This window comes from Ptychodera flava, chromosome 1 (genome assembly GCF_041260155.1).
Source record: "Ptychodera flava strain L36383 chromosome 1, AS_Pfla_20210202, whole genome shotgun sequence".
NCBI lineage: Eukaryota > Metazoa > Hemichordata > Enteropneusta > Ptychoderidae > Ptychodera > Ptychodera flava.
The window spans coordinates 31,685,690-31,705,689 of NC_091928.1; the positions used below are offsets into that span (position 1 = coordinate 31,685,690).

At 38.4% G+C, this 20,000-nt stretch overlaps 2 protein-coding genes across 2 annotated transcripts in view; both read left to right on the forward strand.

Annotated features, from left to right (window-relative positions):
* LOC139135286 (uncharacterized) overlaps window positions 1-20,000 on the forward strand; it is an 82,896-nt gene that overhangs the window by 19,638 nt on the left and 43,258 nt on the right. The window lies entirely within an intron of this gene.
* Window positions 131-16,157, forward strand: LOC139146831 (tripartite motif-containing protein 2-like). Its single transcript, XM_070717788.1, has 7 exons — window positions 131-1,418; window positions 1,740-2,257; window positions 7,660-7,714; window positions 8,950-9,102; window positions 14,878-15,014; window positions 15,469-15,541; window positions 15,889-16,157. Exons 1-7 carry the CDS (start codon window positions 131-133, stop codon window positions 16,092-16,094), a joined length of 2,430 nt encoding a protein of 809 aa, XP_070573889.1. The 3' UTR covers window positions 16,095-16,157.

Consider the following 20,000-nt stretch of genomic DNA (forward strand, 5'->3'; position numbering starts at 1 on the left):
AGTGTTTAGCTGCCCTTGACCTCATAACGAAACCTTAGCTCTCATCATCACAGGCTAGCTGGCACCCCGCACCGACCCAAGATTATATACCCAGTGTTGTACCAGTGACAAACTATTTCGAACTTAGGCAATGGCAGCAAAAGAACCGACTTTTTCAGAGGAAATTGACGACAATTTTTTGTCATGTATCATTTGCTCAGAGCGGTACAACAATGCAAAACTGCTGCCGTGTCTTCACAGCTTCTGTGAGCCATGTCTTGATAAGCTGGCAGTGGCAGAGGAAGGAGGGACGATAACCTGTCCAATATGTCGGCGCTCGCACCAACTTCCGGATACTGGCGTGGCAGGTGTCTGTGGTAATGTATTCATCAACGAACTGGTGAGAATGTTTAAAAAGAGTGAAGGGGGCTCCATGGAGCCGAACACTTGCGATGGGTGCCAGGAAGCAGTATCTGTCAAACGCTGCATCGAATGCGAGGTTGACATGTGTAGAAATTGCGCTGTCTCTCACTCCCGATTTAGGGCTACAAGGTCGCATCAACAGATGACCCAGGAAGAGTTCGAAGCTGCCAAATCCGATGATCCCTCTTCCGTGCAGCCTCCTGTCTACTGTACCGATCACCAAGAGAGTCCAGTTGAATTTTATTGTGATACCTGTGACAGGGTCATCTGTGTAAGGTGTACAGCTTTCGAACACTCCAGACCTGAGCATCAATACAGTCACTTGACAGAGGTGGCGACGGAATACTACAAAGTTTTAAAGCAAGCAATCGAAAAAGTGAAAGTAAAAGAACATGAAGCCGACCGAAGCAAAGCTGCTGTCATGAAAACGGCTGAATCACTTGATAGCTGTTACCAAGCAGAGAAAGAGATCATGGAACAACACATTCAGAAAACAATCGATGACGTCACTCGTATCATTCGAGAAAAGGGCGACAAGCTTCTCGGAGAATTGAAAGACGAGTACGACAGAAGGAAAGTAAACTTAAACGCACAGTTGAAAGAATTGGAGTGCGTTGAGAGTGACATGTCATATGCAAGGGAGTATGCTGAGAAACTGGTGCATTATGGGAATGCTGCACAGTTGATGTCAGCCAAGAAGGGAATTTCATCTCAAATGGAAGAATTACTGAGAGTGGAAACAAAACTTGACCCGACTGAGACTGACTACATGGAGTTCAAACCATCTGATGATTTTTGTAAAGCAAAAACTCTGGGTGTGCTGTGTAACGACCTTGCAGAACGCTGTACATTGCTTGATGTTCCTGAGCATGTCAGGGTTAATGAGAATATTGACATCACCCTAGAAACAGGTACACGACATAAGCGATGCAAGATGCGTGTGTTAAAGGTGGACGCAGTCCTGCTGAAACCGGATAAAAGCCAAGAAAACATCGTAGCAGCAGACAATGGTGACAGTACGTGGAGTTTTGAAAACTGTTGCCACAGTTGTTGGGACTCATGAAATCACAGTGTTTGTATCCAAGAAACCAATCACAAGATCACCAGTGACAGTCAGAGTCATTCCCCAGAAGGTTTGATTTGTAAATTTGGCAGGAACGGGACAGGTGATGGAGAGTTTAAAGATGCGTTTGGTGTCATGGTAACAAGAGATGGCAATATTAGGGTATGTGATCGGGGGAACAAGAGATTGCAGACATTCACATTAAATGGGCAATATCAGTCTACAACAACATTCAGTGATATTTCAACGACAATTTCTCCTAATTGGTCTACAGTATCAGAGGATGGTACCATCTTTACGAGTAATGGCAGTGGTGGTCAAGTAATCGTGCACAATGAGAATGGTGGAGTACTGAGATGTTTTGGAAAAGGAGTGATAAATTATTGTTTGGGAATTGCAATAAATCCCTTGGATGGCAGAGTCTATGTTGTTGATTATAGAGGACACTGCGTACACATTTATGATCAGGATGGCAATTATTGTAAGTCTTTTGGTTGTGAAGGACAAGGCCAAGGGCAGTTGTGTAAACCTGTAGGCATTGCAATTGACGGTGAAGGCAAAGCCTTTGTATCTGATCGGCACAATCATCGCATTCAAGTGTTTGATGCTGAGGGTCAATATCTGTACAGCTTTGGAAGTGAAGGATCTGGTGATAATCAGATGAGATACCCTTCGGGGATAGCACTTGATTGTGATGGCAATGTGTATGTGTGTGACAAAGGTAATAACAGAGTGATGAAGTATGAATCTGATGGTAAATTTATCGGTCGTATTGACAGCGAAGATAATGGGGTGGGTGACCCTAGAGGTATCTTTTGTACAAATGACAAACCATTTGGCTACGTTGTTGTGACTAATTCTAAGGGGAAGGACATACATGTTTTCTCACAGTGAAATTTCATCCAGTAGATTGAAACATTTACATGAAGAATACACCAGTCAACTAGTCTTGTAGTTGTTTGATGTGTTTCTGTTTTTAACAGAGATTGAGAACTTCTTCAAATCTTGTCTTTTTATGACTTTGTTTTGTTTGTTTTGCTATGTACTCTTCCGTTTTGAGCCTTGATGAACTGCTTGGGTTTCGAGATCACTCTATTCTTGTGCTAACTATCACACCACTATGAAAAGTATGAGCAGTGCACGACAGAGTTTGCAAAGGTTGGTGTGTTGAAGTCATTCAGTTTGAACTACATGTAAGAATACACCATGGGGTGAAATAAGCAGACTTTGGACTCTTTCAATACTTACTTGCTGCTTCTTTGGACTCATTTTCAAACTTGATGAGCCACTAGTGACTTTCATCCCCTCCTTTTTTTCTGTGAATTTAAAATTTGATTTTAATCGTCATTACAAAAGATTGCAGCTATTTGAATTTAAAGTATGTGTGGTTTTGTACTTTATTTCATTGGTATCAAAGTTTCCACAGTATCCACGTTTTGTTTTGTTTTTGTTTCTGAAAGAAAGTGACGTACATGTATTTTTGAGGAAAGTTTGTGCAAAGTTTACATATCTTGCTTTTGAACCACGTGCTATTTGTAAGAAGCTCAAAGGCTTGGAGTAAACCACACTCATCAATATACTTTCATTTTGTGAGATAATCGTACATTTTGTAGCCAACTGAAAGTCCAATGATGATCTAATGTATACTGGTAAATGCATGACAAGGAGAAATGCACTTTGAGGAAACAACCAATACACTAAATCACAAGAAAGTTCGGTTGGTTAGAAATATGAATTTGGTTCATTGTTTGATTTTTTTCTATTTTCATTAATTTGATTGACATGTATATATTTTGCAATACCATTGGAAGAGGGTTTGAAAAGCTTCCCAACCATTTGTTGTCATTTAGCTCGCAATTAATTCAGCCACTTTTGTTTATCGTTCCGCAAACACAGTCATTTGCTAGGCCAAGAAAGTGAGTTACAAGTCTGCTACAGTGCGATAGGGATCGAATATTCATTACAATGAATTTCTGTGTGGGACTTCCATGTAACTGTGCCTGCACTATTGATATATCAAACCTGGATATATTTCAACAGAGTATCTCTTCTGATCATGTGATTGGAAATGTTAATAACCGCTTCCACTATATATGACATGTAGTTTACAATTTTTTTACTCGTTCTCCTTTTTAAAGCGTAAATGATATTTTGGAATTGTAACTTTCAGTAATTCGGCCTTGTGATTGTAAGAATGTCCACAAATTTTCAGAGACTGGAAATTCTTGAGAACGCGTCATCGATATTACATCCTGGATTACTGAATAAAGTCAATCACACAATAACTAATATAAGAGTGTAGTAAAAAACATGCTTATGGAAATGAAAGTGTGATGGATTTTCAAATGTTGATATGACATCAAAATGGGATTGGTGAATGTGTACGTGCATTGATTAGCCTTGATTACTCAACATATCAGAATGATACACTGATAAAAAAGCAATTCAAATCAGTCGTAAACTTATTTGAAACTTCAGCTCATGGATGTTTTCAGACGCTGCTCACCACTGTACCGATTCACACGTGTGTCTAGGATAGTGAATGGCTATGATTTCTGAATGATTTATTAAAATGAAAATTATCTCTCATATACTAATATGCTGGTGTTAAAAAAACTGAATGCCTCATAGTTGTGCATCACACATTATCATCATGTGTGAAGCAACAGTGTACTATGACAGGTGTCATTCTACAAGTATGCTAATTCAGTCAGTCAGGATGCTGTTATCAGTTGAAAGACCATTTTTCACTCACTCGAGGAATCCTATTCGATCCAAGAGAATGTTAACATCATAGTCTAGTACGAGATTGACTGAAAGAATGTCCATGAAATCCGTAAGAAATCAGTGTAATGACAAATTTATCAAAGTGGAAACTTTATCAACTATTCAATTTTATCGTGTCACTGGAACTGCTTGGGTAGCTCTTTTCTTTCTACTGTAAAATTTTAGAAGGAATCGTATTTAAGACAGAGAACTCCAAACTGAGACTCTGATCTGACTTTTGTTAACGTGCAGAGACAAGTTTATGCGCTGTGACCGTCGTTAACTTCATCACAGTCCCTCTGTGACTGTGACTTCATCTTTACACTCTAAGATCAACATGTAGGCCTAAGTCTGTACCTGATTCGGAACCCCATACGGTGTAGCGATTATCACGTGACTCGTCTATTGATATTGAGATAATTCGCGCCGGTCAAAGCAATCTTTACCTCACCTCTTACGCTAAAGTGTGAGAATTTTTTGACAAAGTAGAGTGGAAGAGTTGTGTATATTATGTGTAATCTGATTTTTTTGTAAATTACAAAAGTCCAACAAGTGGCAGTTTTGAGAAATTTTATCTATTCAAATTTTATGCAAGAATTATGAATAGATCAAAGTGATATTATTTACGTATTGTAAATATACAGGTATATTTTCGATCATTCCGTAAATATTCATGTCACAATTTGTGAATTCACCATATTAGTGAAATCAGCTCAGAGCGTTTGTTTAACAGAGAGGACCTTTTTTTGAAGCTCATGAAGTAAATACAGTTTTCACGGGCTCATGTAATTGTTTATTTTTGCTTTATTTTTTTTGAAAATCTAAAATTTTGATTTTCGCCATCGAGTTAATACAAGGATGGTAGCCATGTTGAATTTGAAGTGTCATGTAATACTGGGTAATTTCTTTCTCTGGTACCAAAGTTTGTATGGTGACTCCGGATTATATCTATGACTTCAAAAGAGGGTGGCTTGAAGTTTTCTTTCGGAAATTTTTAGCAAAAGTTAACGTATTTCAATTCGTGGTGGGAACTACCTTCATAAAAATTGGTTCACAGTTTTGCGTCTTCTAAGCAGTGTGTCGGCTTACTTTACTTAAGTTTGATAATTTGTTTTCATATTTCACGAGGTGAAAACCTTCCTAACGTTTAACTTTACATTGGTCCGGAGTTTCTTAACATTGATGGCATAGCGTGTGTATTATTTGTCCCTGCATCAACATTTGCATGATTCTTTGACTTAAAATGTTCTTTTTACTGAAACGTCTCATATCACCTTTTTATACGCTACGCATGCACAACGTGTTATAGTACATTTTGACGGTACTGGGGAAAACCAGGAAATGTACTTGTCAGTGACGACAGGAAATCAAAAGTATCTAATTATATTAAAACGCGTTACGAAAAACCCCTTCATTCGATGCAATGAAACAGAAATTAACTATCTCTCGATTATCTGTTCGATTATCTTTTGTCACCTGAATAACACGATTGGAACTAATTTAGGAGAGTTGGATCTTCTTATTGTTCAAATTTCTCAAAAATGTTGGGTGCCCTATAGCTGAATGTTGCAATATTACAACATACTCATAAAAGAAAGTGTATCATAAAAAGAAATGCAGATAAGCTTACATTTGAAGATTAAACCGACATTACTTCACCATCCAATAATCCAAAAATTGGTTCCAATCGTGTTTGAACGTACTTTGTGCGTCAGCTAGACAAAGTTAGTCGCACTTTATTTCGAACTTTTCGAAGCAGATATTTGTTTTGGATCTCCGTAGGTCATTAGTAGAGGCGTTAAGAGAGCGATATATATTTAATCAAAAGCAGAACAACATTTTTTTCAATTTCGTGGACTTTGCTTGATTTTTCAATAGGAATAAAAGGGTGTAAAAATAGCATAGGATGTTATTACCCTCCCCTTGTTCTTTCTGTGGCGTAATGCACGGTGGTGTCAGCGGTATTTCCCACAAGTCACGTGACTCGATTCGTAAATAAGTAGGCCAGTGCCAGTATAGAGTTTGAATACAATACTTTTGCACATTTTATGCAAACCTTAAATCAAACGACACCGTTCAGCGTTATTCAGATTTTACGGTGAGAGGCAGGGAGTTGGAGGCGGGTTCTTTATTTCTTATTCAATCCATAGGTATTTTTCCCCGTCTCGCTGAACTCGATCATTATGGCTGATGAGGGGCAGAAAGGTGGTGAAATTGTGTCGCGGACTGTGTGTTTTCCTGCTTACAGATGATCATCACATTGTCATCTTCTCTCTCGTCATCGCAATTCTATGGCTCCACTTCCAGAGCGAGCTTTCCAAACTTAAACTTTCCATGGAAATTTGGACAACTCGCGGACCAGTGGAGATCAGTCGAGGGCGACGTTAACCTGTTAACTGCTGGCGGCAATTCAATACCTTGCATATGCAGTAACCCTGGTCTCGATTCGGAGACGACGGGAGGCCATGGCAGCGTAAATGCTGACGACACGAACAGTCAAGACGGAGGAGAGAGGCAAATTTGTTAAATTGCTGCTCAGCAAACAAGAAACGGTAGAACAGGTAAAAGAAGGACACTATATTTCTTTGTACTGGCTCCTTCGAGCGTATAGTATGCACTGCGACACGGATATTCTCACACTAGTGAATAGTGCATTGGGGGATTCCCCTACTCATTGTTAACTGATACAAAGGACAGGGTACACAGACTTCATGGTATGTCATTCAGTAGTAAGCAGTGACGGCACAATTTTAGCTCCCGTTTTTTGGCGGCTAATTCGTTTCAAATTTCACAATTTATTTCCAATGCGAAGCCATATTCAAAAGAGAGAAGTACGAAAGATTAAAATGCTAAGATGTATCCAGTACAATATACGATTGAAAAGATCTACCTTTTAAAGATATCTTTTTACCCCATTTCGGATTCAACCACACCCGTCGTACAAAGTTAGACCACCCTAACAATGACTGTTTTCATGGTATTCAAAACCAAGCGTATATTTGTCATTTTAATCCGTAAGAAAGAATATTATATGTGAATTTACTACAAGTGATAACGTTTTGATGAATTTTTAGTGTACTTTCTCTGTTTGTAAGATGCAACTTCGGTTCTGCTCCGTAAATTGTGTGAGATGTCGTGTGTTACACATATCAACGAAGCCTGTGTGTGTGTGTGTGTGTGTGTGTGTGTCTGTGTCTGTGTCTGTGTCTGTGTCTGTGTCTGTGTCTGTGTGTGATGTTCAATGTTCTAGTACGGACCAGTTTTCATTTGTCAACAATAACATCGCTTATTGTACGCAATTACGAACATTACATTTACGGTAGAAGGATGCGGCGATGAAGATGTCTTACAAGGTGAAAGTAATGAAACTATTATAAAAGTTACTGATTTTTTCCGTCATTAAATGATTTATTTCACTGTTTTTACAGTTGATTGCAAAAGCTCTAGAAGACGAGAGGCAACTACTCGATCATTCAAGACAAGGTAAGTAGTTTCAACCCTAAAAATAGCAGCGACGCGTGACCATTTAATTCCGTTTTTCGATTCTTATTTCTAAAAATATCTTGCATTGTATACGTAACAAACCACATTGCCACATTTACCTATATAGATTTGCAACTAATTGATGTTTGGAGAGAGAGAGAGAGAGAGAGAGAGAGAGAGAGAGAGAGAGAGAGGGGGGGAGTCAGGTGGACAGACAGAGGAGACAGTCAGACAGACAAACGGGGACCAGAAATACAAACGATACAGAGAAGGCAGAAAAAAGACCGAAAATAAAAGACAGAAAGAACCTCATTTATCAAACCGTGGTCTTCAACAAGCAAAGGGAGCATTCGTTTTTTACGGGGGGTGGGGGGCGGTGGAAATTGAGCGACAAATGAAATTTAAATAGCTACCTTGTCCAAATTTAATTTCTAAAATTTGACACCCCCTCCAATTCATCAATTGTAAAATGTACCCCCCCCCACCTCGATTCAGATTTGATTCTTTAACATTTTGCACCCCCTGGGGTGAAAAATTTGAACCTTCAAAAGTGTTTGCAAGAAAAAGAGTGATCCTCCAAAATATTCATGTCCAAAAAAGTGACCGTCCCAAGATATCAGAGTCCGTTTCTGTGATATTTTAATTGACATATAACTTCTCATTTGACCTTTGAACCTTCAAAGAATCCAATATCATATTTGTTTACATTTGCTCTTGCAAACACAATTTTCTCATAACGTACATTTATGTATCTTGTCAAACATTTATAATACACAGATTAAGCTAGTTTTGTATTTTAAAAAAATATTCATAGTTTCCGCATAGACTACAATGTATGGTGAATCAACATTTAAGTAATTCCAAAATCAACTTTTCCCGTAACTCCATACAAAACTTCGTAAAATATGGCCTCCCTCAATCACTGATTGTAAAATTTGACCCCCCCCCCCAAAAAAAAAAAAACGGTTCCGTAAAAGTCACCCCCTCTCATTTCCACCGACCCTTCCCACCGTTAAAAAAACCCCGAATGCTCCTAATGATACGTGTGGTTGGGGTTTTTTTTTTGGGGGGGGGGAGGAGAGAAAGATATCTTAGGATATCAAGGTCGCATTACACAAACATCTCCAGTTAGTCACCTCCAAGTTTTTGACAATTCTACTGCGCGATGGGATAGTTTCATCACCGATAAGTCATTGGCATATTGTGAGGTTTGTTGTCCTATTTTCTCAATTTAGAAATCCGACAATCAACTAGTGGCGAGATTGAGCGGCAAATTCAGCGTCTTCTGAATAACAACAGAACTCAAGTACAGCCAAGTTTAGGTAGTAGCCGCAGTTCAATTCCCGTTGCTGTTCATGTGACCAGAGATTCGACATGCGCAACAGCTGGTAAGTACACATGGATTTGCTCTTCACATATTATTGGACATAAGGTAGTTCGCACCTCGAAAGTGAAAGATTTAAAACTTTTGCTCAAACTCTCCTGGAGAATCTTTCCACCATTCTCTTTCAAAATCAAGAATAAAATTGAGAGTCACCGTGCAAATTTTGGTACGAGAGAAACAAATAACTCAAGATTTACCGAAATTCAAAATTCAACATGGCCGCCATCCCTGTGTTAACTCTATGGAGAAAAATAAAATTTTCGAATTTCGAAAAACTAAGCCGGTTAAAAGTTTTCTTACTCCAAGAGCTTTAAAATGAATCCCTACAAGTGGTAGATCAGAAAAGAACTGTAAAAATTTGAGAGTCCGAATATCTGTCCCCGAGGTGCATTCTACCTTAAGTCTGTGATGTCGTATGTGTGATTAGATGCCAATAAGCTTACAGTGCAATGTGTGAAAATCCTCGCAGCAATTCATTTATTTACCTATTCATCTGTCGTCCTATCTCTCTATCGGGCAGCGGGGACTCCAACAAAAGATGTACACGCATGGCCTGAATGGGTCTTCTGAGAAAACTTAACGAGAAAGAGAAAGAAAATTAAAAACTTGTGTTTAGGGGAACACCATTTGATTTCTGGGGGGGGGGGTATGGAGGATTTTGAGAAAAAAAAATGTCGCCAGGTGAGATAGAAGAAAAAAAATTGATCCTGCCATGGCCTGAGAAAAAAAAATTGTCATAACAGACAGAAGTGAAAAAAAAATTGTCACAATGCACCAGAAATTAGCAAAATTTGGAAACCCTATTCTCATGTATTCTTTGCCGGCGCGCCGCCATACGCGGCGCAAATGTTTTTACCACAAGCAATTATTATGTTTTTTTCCCAGCACTTATGATATAAGCATGCACTACATAGGTCTACTTACACCTCAGTGCACTCAATGTTTTCCTTCCCTTTCCTGACCCAAGAAATCATATTTCAGGATTTCTGTTGCATATCTCAATGGCACAGGCACTATCTAAAGGGACTTTTTGACTTCTGTAAATTGTGAAAATTTTAAAACACAAGACAGGAGTCAATAAACTAGTCTTAAAATCAATATAGTATTCTCTCAGTATAAATATATTAGGAAGATGTACAAGTTGACAATGAAAAATTGAGGAACAACAAATGTAATGAAATACAAGGGAGAGGGTCACTAAAAAATTGAAAATTTCAGGGGCGTTACTCAAAATGTGGAGAGGAAGAAGGGGACGGGTTACTCAATTTATTTTGGCGAAATAAATTGAAACACATCTCAGATTGCACCATTGCACACATCCATTTCTCAAAATTTTCAATGCGAGAGGGGGCACCCCCTCTTGTGCTCCCCCCCTGGCTCTTCTAACACTGTTACTGGTAAAACACAATTTAAAATACCTATCGGATTGCACTACACTGCACCGTGGCGCACATCAATTTCTCAAAATTTTCACAGGATCTAGGACAAAACTGAACTGTTGTGAATTCATCCTTTATTATCACAGAAACATGTTTTTATTTACCTCAGTTCAATGACCATTTTGACAGTTAAACATACCATATTCATGCTTTTCATTAGAAGCTGGCAGCTGGAGAAATGACACAAGAAGGTCACAAATTTTCCGTTCCTGTATATTTATTTATCTTCAGTCTCTGGCAAACAGAACTGTTTTTCACAGATTGTATTGTCATTGTTTGGTTGTTGAATATTGTGACACAAACACTGATCATGCATAAAATGTAAAAAAATATTGCAGTGTTCAATGTCATTTTCAAACAGTTTTACCAAATGCAAAATAACCTGAAACTCCTCTCAGATTGCACCATTAAACACATCAATTTCCCAAAATTTCCAATACGAGAGGGGGAAACCCCCTCTCGTGCTCTCCCCCTTGGGGTGTTCTAACAGTTTCACTTAGTAAAAAAAAATTAAAAAACACCTCTCAGATCGCACCAGACTGCACCATTGCACACATCAATATCTTAAACTTTCCATGCAAGATAGGGGAAAGCCCCTGTGACACTTTCCCCCTAAGCCTCTCACGTGTTCTCCCCCTGTACTTTCAAATTCTGCCCGGTCAGATATCCTAGTGAAAACCTTGTCATAATACCCATCCAAATTAAACAATATACTATATGGTTAGATACTGCGTGAGCTTTTATATCTTTATTTTATTGTGACTTGCAATTTCATTTTGATGGGTTCACCTTTTTTGAACCATCATGAGATAACTGATGATAGTCTAGCAGAGTACATCAGGATTTGAAAGGTCTTTACTGTTAAATTGCTGTATTTTGTAAATTTACAAATACATGTATTTGTATTTAACTTTTCTAAGTGGGGGATCAGTCAAAATTTCAGAGTTAGAGAGGGGAGTTACTCAAATTCGTCATGGTTGATGGGGGGGGGTGTCACTTGAAATTTCTGAGTTTCAGGCCGTAAATAATGACGGCTCCCTTATATACATCGCATCACAAACTTGATGACAAAGAAAAAAAATTGCATTGCTACTCCATTTGAAAAAAAAAATTGATGCAGCTCTGACAGTAGAAAAAAATATTGCTGTCACTGTGACAGGAAAAAAAAATTGTTCCTATACCCATTTCCTCCATACCCCCCCAAAAAAAATCAAATGGTTCTCCCCTTAAAGTTGTGAGCTACTGCCATAGTGTCACTGTGTTTATGCGATGATGCGTATAGAATGCAGAGTACAGCAAAGTGATCGTTGGTATTTAAAAAGAAGGTGAAAGAAAATGAGACGTTACTATCTTTCCAGATAAAGACATCTAGAGTTGTTACGGTGAAATATCCATTGAAATCGAGCAGAAATGATCACGTCGGCACTTCGGAAACATCCAAGCATTGGCAAGGGATGTCTGTCTTTCACCACTTAGGGTTCGTGGTGCAAACATCTTTATAGGGTTTCCGTTCTGTTAGACATGTACACGGGTCATGACATTCTACAGGCCAATTAAAACGATTACAGAGAAATCATTTCACGAGCAGAAAAATACTGGTTGGTGGACTACCGGGGCAAGGTATAGCAACATTAACGCCCACGTGTTATGCATAAAGATATTTACAGACAGACAGACAGCTTCCATTGAAGCAGATCAAAGTGCACTACAGGTTGAGACAATAGGAAAAATTCACTTGCACTCTATTTGATGACTTCATTGAGCGTTCCTAGGAACGAAAACGAGGTAAGGGACCGTTCAGTTTTTACGGCCGGGGGGGGGGGCGGCAAAATCCAGGGGGGTATCGTAATTTTGGAATCCGCAAAGGGGGTCATCGCTTTTTCACTGGCCATGATCGACCCTCTTTACGGATGGGCCGCCTTCGGCGGCCAACTACAATAAATATACATTATGTATTACCCATGACCCTCTTAATGGGCAGACGCCTTTGGCGGCCCACTCCAATTAGGTTTACTTCATGCAATGGCCATGATTGACCCTCTTTACCGGCGGGCCGCCTCCGGCGGCCCACTATAATAAATTGACTTTATGTAATACCCCACGGCAATCTTACCGTAAAATCCCAATTGAAGCCGCGACTTGTATTAGAAACATTTTTGAGGGACCCCTTGGATCACGCACTGAATAATGGTAATGGCCGCGCGCCTTCAGCGGCCCTGTCCAGTAAAGTCTACTTTATGCAATAGCCATGATCGACCCTCTTTACCGGCGTGCCACCTTTGGTGGCCCACTAGAATAAAGTTGACTTTACATAATGGCCCATGACCCCCTTAACCGGAGGGCTGCCTTTGTCGAACCACTTTAATAAAGTTTACTATATACAATGTCCATGGACATAAGTTGTCTATGGAAATGAAGTTAAAAATTGCCTTACAGTCGTCCTAATTAACAGACGTTTCAATGGATGTGGCTGAGAAGTTTGTGCACTGGCATCTCTGCTACACGAATAAAGTGCGCCGCGTACCGGAGTTCAAATCCAAACCATGCGGGTAAATTTGACATATGGGTTTTGGTTATTTTTCAGGGAGGGGGTCATCAATTTTTTTAATCTGACAAAGGGGGGGTCATCTTTTTTTCACAAAAAATGCAGGGGGTCTATATTTTTTTGAACACCGGCGACAAGATTTTGCCGCCCCCCCAGGCCGTAAAAACTGAACGCTCCCTAATTTCGTCGAAATACGTCATCCTGACAACTTAGGGTCTGTTAATTTACATATGAAAAGCTCTCGATCGTATTGTTTGGTAACGGAAACGCCACCCGCAGGCCACGTGTGCCCGCAGGCTTAAATTTTGTACAAGACTGCTGGTAGCAATAAGCTCGTCAGAATATTTCATCAGATTTACATTACCATTCAGCGATATCGTACGATTATTGTTGACTTCATAGGGCCCTCAGTTCGTCTACGAAACTATCAATATAATAGAACCTGTGTTCTTGAGCTGTAGTTTGTGTTGTTATGTAATATCCCCCCTTGGTCTATCTATAGTGTTGTTACCAAATCGAAAGTACGGGTATTTAATATCGCCAAGCGGTACCACTTGCCAAAACAAAGATAAACTAGTACTAGTCGATGATACATTATTGAAAAGTTATTGAATTTAATAGAAAACCTAATTTATGGAGGTCAACGCCTAGATGTACAAAGGGTGCGCGACCATCATTTTTGACTGAGTCTCATGGTAGAATGCGCCTTCTGATCTACCACTCGTCGGGTCTCATTTTAAAGCTCTTGGAGTAAGAAAAATACCATCTTTGTTTTTCGACATTTAAAGAGTATAATTTTCCAATACTGAATTTCAAATATGGGTAAATACTATGTAATTTGTTTGCCTCGTACCAAAGTTTGCATTGTGACCTCGGATTTTCATTCCCGATTTGCTAAGAAACTGGTTGAAAGTTCTCATTGAGGAAAAATTAAGTCTTGAACTTTTCGAGGTGCATACTCTCTTAGAGCGTCTAACTGCAATTTTTGATTTACTGTGTTATCAACAGCTTGACAAGATAACAATACCATACCAATTAACCAGGACGGTTTCAATTTTCCACACATCATAGTTCCTGTAAAAATATAATGATGGCAATAGTCATTTCCTTAACGGTCGTCGACGATGTTTCGATCAGCAAGTTAGTTTCGAGATGACATATCTGGTAGTATTTTCGGTGCGCAAGCCACGCAAGTTTTTACGGAAACCACAATAAATTGACAGTATTTTGTGACCACGGTTGCTTTGCAGTTATATTTACTAGACGATCGTGGAGTAGAAAACACTGTGCGATAGTAAGGGTGTTGAAAATTTAATCGACCACACTGAATGTTAAATAATGACATAGTCATGCGTCTTAGACGAACCAATGGATGAATAAATGGGCTAGTTGTGAATAAGTTATTGCATGAATGAACGAACTAATAAATGAACGAATGAATGAACGAACGAACGAACGAACGAATGAATGAATGAATGAATGAATGAATGAATGAATGAATGAATGAATGAATGAATGAATGAATGAATGAATGAATGAATGAATGAATGAATGAATGAATGAATGAATGAATGAATGAATGAATGAATGAAAGAATGAATGAATGAATGAATGAATGAATGAATGAACGAATGAATGAATGAACGAACGAACGAACGAATGAATGAATGAATGAATGAATGAATGAATGAATGAAGGGATAAACGGACGAACGGACGAATCAATAAATGAACCAGTAAACCCAAGACAGTTGAATCTTTTACCTATTATTTATTTTAATAAATTTAAATTTCAGGTCAACAGATAGAAGGGAACTGGATCAAAGTGGGTCCATGGGAAGCATCCCATGGGCTTGCATTCAGTGAAAACGTGGCCAGTGATGGCTATCATTTGATCGTTCCGAAGTCCGGTCTCTACCTCGTCTATTCACAGGTCAGTAGAAGTACATCTGAAACGACAGTTTGGTGTCAAAAACAGACCAAAGTACCAGAACACGGATTAGTTTCCATCTTTGATCAAAACATGTCATTTCACATGCAAACATGTCGTCACCTTAACCCTTACCCCCCTTGTCAGAGTAAACAAGTCCAGAATCATAATTTATGACAGTAGGCTTGTCATTAACGATGGTGGTAAAAATGTTATATTGCGGATTCTCATCTTCAACATATAGCTATTTTAGTTACCGTCTTGAGCCTCGTTTTGCTATAATGGCCAGTGAGGGCGCATCTCCATATGTGGTCGAAGATTGGAGCCTCGTAGCGAACGAGCGGCTGAGAGAGTTTGGCACTCAGCTATTTCTTCCCGACAGTAGAAGTTCTCTGTTTTTACTCTCGGTGATGGTTCGCAACGTCTTCTAATCACGCCAATGCATGTATCTTTTTAGGTTTACTTTGTCTATGAAAGGGAGACTGGAAGATCCAATATCGACAACGAGTTGTTACACCTCACTAGTCTTGGTATGTATTTCAACTTTAATATCATACCGTTTACTTTTTAGTTTTGATCTAGACATGGAAAACGTTTCTTAATTTTACAAAAAATTCATTCCATTGATCAACTTGAACACAGAGGTAATTATCCTTGTGGAATACTACATTTTACATAATGCCGACAATTCAAGTACAGGCTAGTTTTTTGCTCAGTCTCAACCATACCTAAATGAACGCTCAATATAAAGATAAGATATATTTTGCAAAAGTTGAAAAGTTGCACCATAGAAAATGAAACTCTTGGTAAGCAATGTAGAGATGAAGACCATGCGGTGGATTCATCAGTATTGATTTGTTTAGCTTTTTTTTAACAGGTAACACCGATAGAGATTTGATGAAAAGTGTTCGCATCCGAGAAGATGAGGTGACAAATGTCAGCAGTTTCCATTCCGGATTGTTCAAACTTCGAGAGGGAGACAAGATCTACATGAAGGTGTACCTACCGAGCAGTGAAGTGAAGATGGGATGTGAAGAGCCGTCGACGTACATGGGAATGTACATGGTCAATGATGACCTGTAAACGCAGTGGAAAAACATAGACTTCCAAAGCAGCTATTTGGAGTAATGTAGCTGCAAAGCCTTGATACAGACAACAAGAACATTAAGTCCAGCAGAGATACAGAGAGGCATTACCTGTAATCGAAGCTCACAGTTGGACATTTATAAAACAGTGTTTGGTATATTTTAAGTCACAAGGTAAATGCCTTTGAATTTGCTTATCAACCGTGTTCTCTCAATGAAAACCAATATCATAACACAGCGTTGGCGGCGCATTTTTTACGCGGCCTGTAGAAAAAATTAATCATAAATTGATAAGCTACGATGAGAGGAGGAGTCTAACGTACTTTATTCACCTGTGACTCGCTGAGATTGTTTTATGTGAGTTGTCTTCAGGGGCATTTCCAACGAACCAGTTCTCACTTCAAGAACTGTACGACGTTGAAAATTTACCAAAATTTCTAATCAAACCTGTGCCATTTTATCGTAAATTTGGTTATTTATCGGCGATCGACCTGCTTTGTCCGTTTGTTATAGGGACAAAGTTACCATCATGTGATATCATTTCCTTCCTAATAATTTCACTTCCAGAACTACCGCAGTAACTAGTTAGTGTCACGAATTATGATTTGTGTAACATTTCCGGACTATTAACAAAAGAAATCCATGACACGGAGGGAAAATGACATCGACAGACTGCAATTTTGGACCATTTAACAAATTATAAGAAATGTACATAACTTTTTTTCAGATTTTGTTTGCACAACCGCTGCGATGCCGATAGGCACGGGTCGTAATCGCAAAAATAGCAAGAACACTGAATCCAGTGTACATTATGTAGGCAAAGACAGCATTTTCCTGTTGAAGTAAACAAAAATAAGCATCTAGGATTATATTGATTTGTAAACATGTGCATTGTTAGCCCACTGCAGTATTCTTCTGTCTTGCTATCTTTCCACTTTGATAGCATTGCTTAGTCCTATGCCTGTACTTTATGTGTGCCACAAACTGACATTCTCTCAACAGAACTACAATTGTGCAGAAATGTCTGAAATCGGAGTACATATGACACCTTAATAATTTATATTTTTGAGAATAAATCGTTGAATGATATGAATGAAGCACATACTCATCCCAATGATTACGTTTTTCGTAAAAGACTGACAATTTGTTCTAACCAATTTATGATTTTCCATGATTTCCGTAAGAGTGAGGATTAGAGAGTATAACCTTTATCGTTAGTAACCTATGGAGTCCCACTAGGGTGAGGGTTAGAAATGGAGTTCTCAGTTGGAGGGTCACAAAACTATAGAAAATGCTTCCGTTCATCTCCACTCATGCCGAAATTTCTAAAAATACGTATAATTTCCTATACATATCGAATGAAATATTAGTTTAAATTATATATATATATATATATATATATATATATATATATATATATATATATATATATATATATATATATATATATATATATATAACAAAACTTCTGGCACATAAGTTTGGTACACGATAGCTAGTGTTGTCTCACTCATGAGAAATTTAACATTTATGAATTATTTGTGACCGCATAGAGTTCTTGCAATTTATTTATACAAAAAGCTTGTTTCACTATCACTGACCGGTCTTTTCATTAAGTGTAACTCACAGCTTGAAGATGAGACTGAATGTTACAGACTTAGATTTTAATTTGCAGACAGCCGGAATTGAAAAGTTCTATCATCTGTCCACAAGGTAGTATTCCCAAAACGCTTACTTTGATGCACTGTCCATATATGTACTTATTAAAGGATACAACAAAATATGTCACATTCATTAAAAACTACATTTTCGCAAATATCTCTCTTACAAGAATTATCTTCTCTTCTTGACTGTACTAAAACTGATGTCAATAGAAGACACTGTTCTCAAAAGGACTATTTTCAAAGACACTGTGCTTAACACTAGAGATCCACAAAACATCCTTTACATTTGTTTCCGCATCAAAGTCTTAGCATCCGTTCTGACAAGTAATACTGAAATAACATTGTCTACATCTTGATTAATTGGGCATTTAATTCTTACTAAAACTCAAAATATACATCTTTTGCCACACAGCTTTACGCTCAGAGAAAAAGGTTGGAGTGGAGAAACCCCTAAACATGTTTAGAATTTTCAGAACCCGTCGCTGGAGGGCGCTTTTTAAAAATCATGTGAGTCTTATTAATATGCGCCTCGGTAACAGATATTCAGACTCTCAATTTTTCACAATTCCTTTCTGATCTACTACTTGTGTGGCTTATTTTGAAGCTCTTCGGAAACACAGAGTTTCCATTGGCTTTTTTGAAAATCAGCAAACCCAAATTTTTATTCTTGATTTTCAAAGAGAATAGTTGAAAGTTCGCTCAAAGAAAATTTGAGCAAAGCTATGATCATTCATTTTCGAGGCGAGAACTGAACTACCTTGAATAGTGTCTTCAGTTTGTTTGCCCATGACGACATACACTATAAATAATCATGGTGTGATCATACAAAGTGAAAGTGCAAGAGGTTATGCAATATGCCCGACAGAACTTTTGCAGATAGTAACAAAATGAAACATCCCTATCTCCTTCGTCTAAGGCGTATCAGAAAGTGAGAAAACGAGATATCATTGACAGTTTTTCACTTTTGTTATATTATGTTGAATGCAGCTATTGAGAACTTCCTTTTCCCCCTTAATCCATTATCCAGTTGCATTCTAGTTAACTATCTTGTATAATGTTCCTTACTACAAAGAAGCGAAGTTATTTGTACTGCAGCAGTGGAATGTCATCCATAATGGATTTTCTCCCGTTCCTCACTTTTGTTATTTATCGTGAATGGTCTTGTTCTGGCCCTGCAAGAATTGTCCAATTTTGTTTTTAACGACGCTCTTCCAATGTTTCACACAAGATTTTCCATTCTTAACATTCTAAAGGAAATAACCGAAATGGCTTTGCTACCACTGCACGGATATTGGACTTTTCTCTCAAAGAGTTTTACGGTTATGGTCCCCTCAGTGGGATGTCTTTCACCGAATACGTGCCCAGTGACGAGTATTACATGGTTGTACCGAAGTCTGGACTCTACCATGTCTTCTCAAAGTTGAGATACGTGAATCTTTAGTATCCTTTATTCAGCGGACATTTAATTTAAAAAACCGTATTGACTGAGAAGGAGAATCAAAACAGATATTTTGTGGGCAAACAAAAAAGGGCATGCACATGCCGGATAACTAATTGCGCGCTCTCTCTCTCTCTCTCTCTCTCTCTCTCTCTCTCTCTCTCTCTCTCTCTCTCTCTCTCTCTCTCTCTCTCTCTCCTGTTCAAAAACCTATTTTAGAGCTACCTTTCTTTCTTGTAAATCAATCCAAACACACCGTTTTGCCTCAGTTACAGTAGTCCGGGCATCGAAAGTGAAAGATCAAAGCTTTGCTCAAATTCTTGATCGAACTTTCAATCATTCTCTTTCAAAATCAACGATAAAAATTGGTAGCCACCGTGCAAATTTTATTCCTTGAGAAAAAAATAACTCAATATTTACTGACATTGGGAATAAAAAAGTCGCCGCTATCCTTGTGTTATCTGCATGGGGAATATAATTTCTGATTTTTACAACACTACGCAAGTGAAAACTGTGCGTACCCCAAGAGCTGCAAAATAAGACCCACAAGTGGTAGATCAGAGAAGAATTGTAAAAGTTTGAGAGTTCGAATATCTGTCCACGATGCGTATCTACCTTAAAATCATTGAGAAATACCTAATATTCCACTTGCTAATATACAACCCGTCCGTTTTTTTATAGTCAAGTTGTTGATATTTAGTTTTGACAAGTGTTATTGGAAAAAAAACGACATTACACACTAGCGTTGTTGTCAGGTTTATAAATTGGAAGCTAAATATTTCAACACACTTACGAGAAAATT

What these genes read in the sequence shown, in the direction of transcription:
- LOC139146831 (XM_070717788.1), top strand. Translation starts at nt 131, where the DNA reads ATGGCAGCAAAAGAACCGACTTTTTCAGAGGAAATTGACGACAATTTT. An exon ending in TCTACCTCGTCTATTCACAG is followed by an intron (nt 15,015 to 15,468) that starts GTCAGTAGAAGT and finishes GTATCTTTTTAG; the next exon opens with GTTTACTTTGTCTATGAAAG. An exon ending in GTTACACCTCACTAGTCTTG is followed by an intron (nt 15,542 to 15,888) that starts GTATGTATTTCA and finishes TTTTTTTAACAG; the next exon opens with GTAACACCGATAGAGATTTG.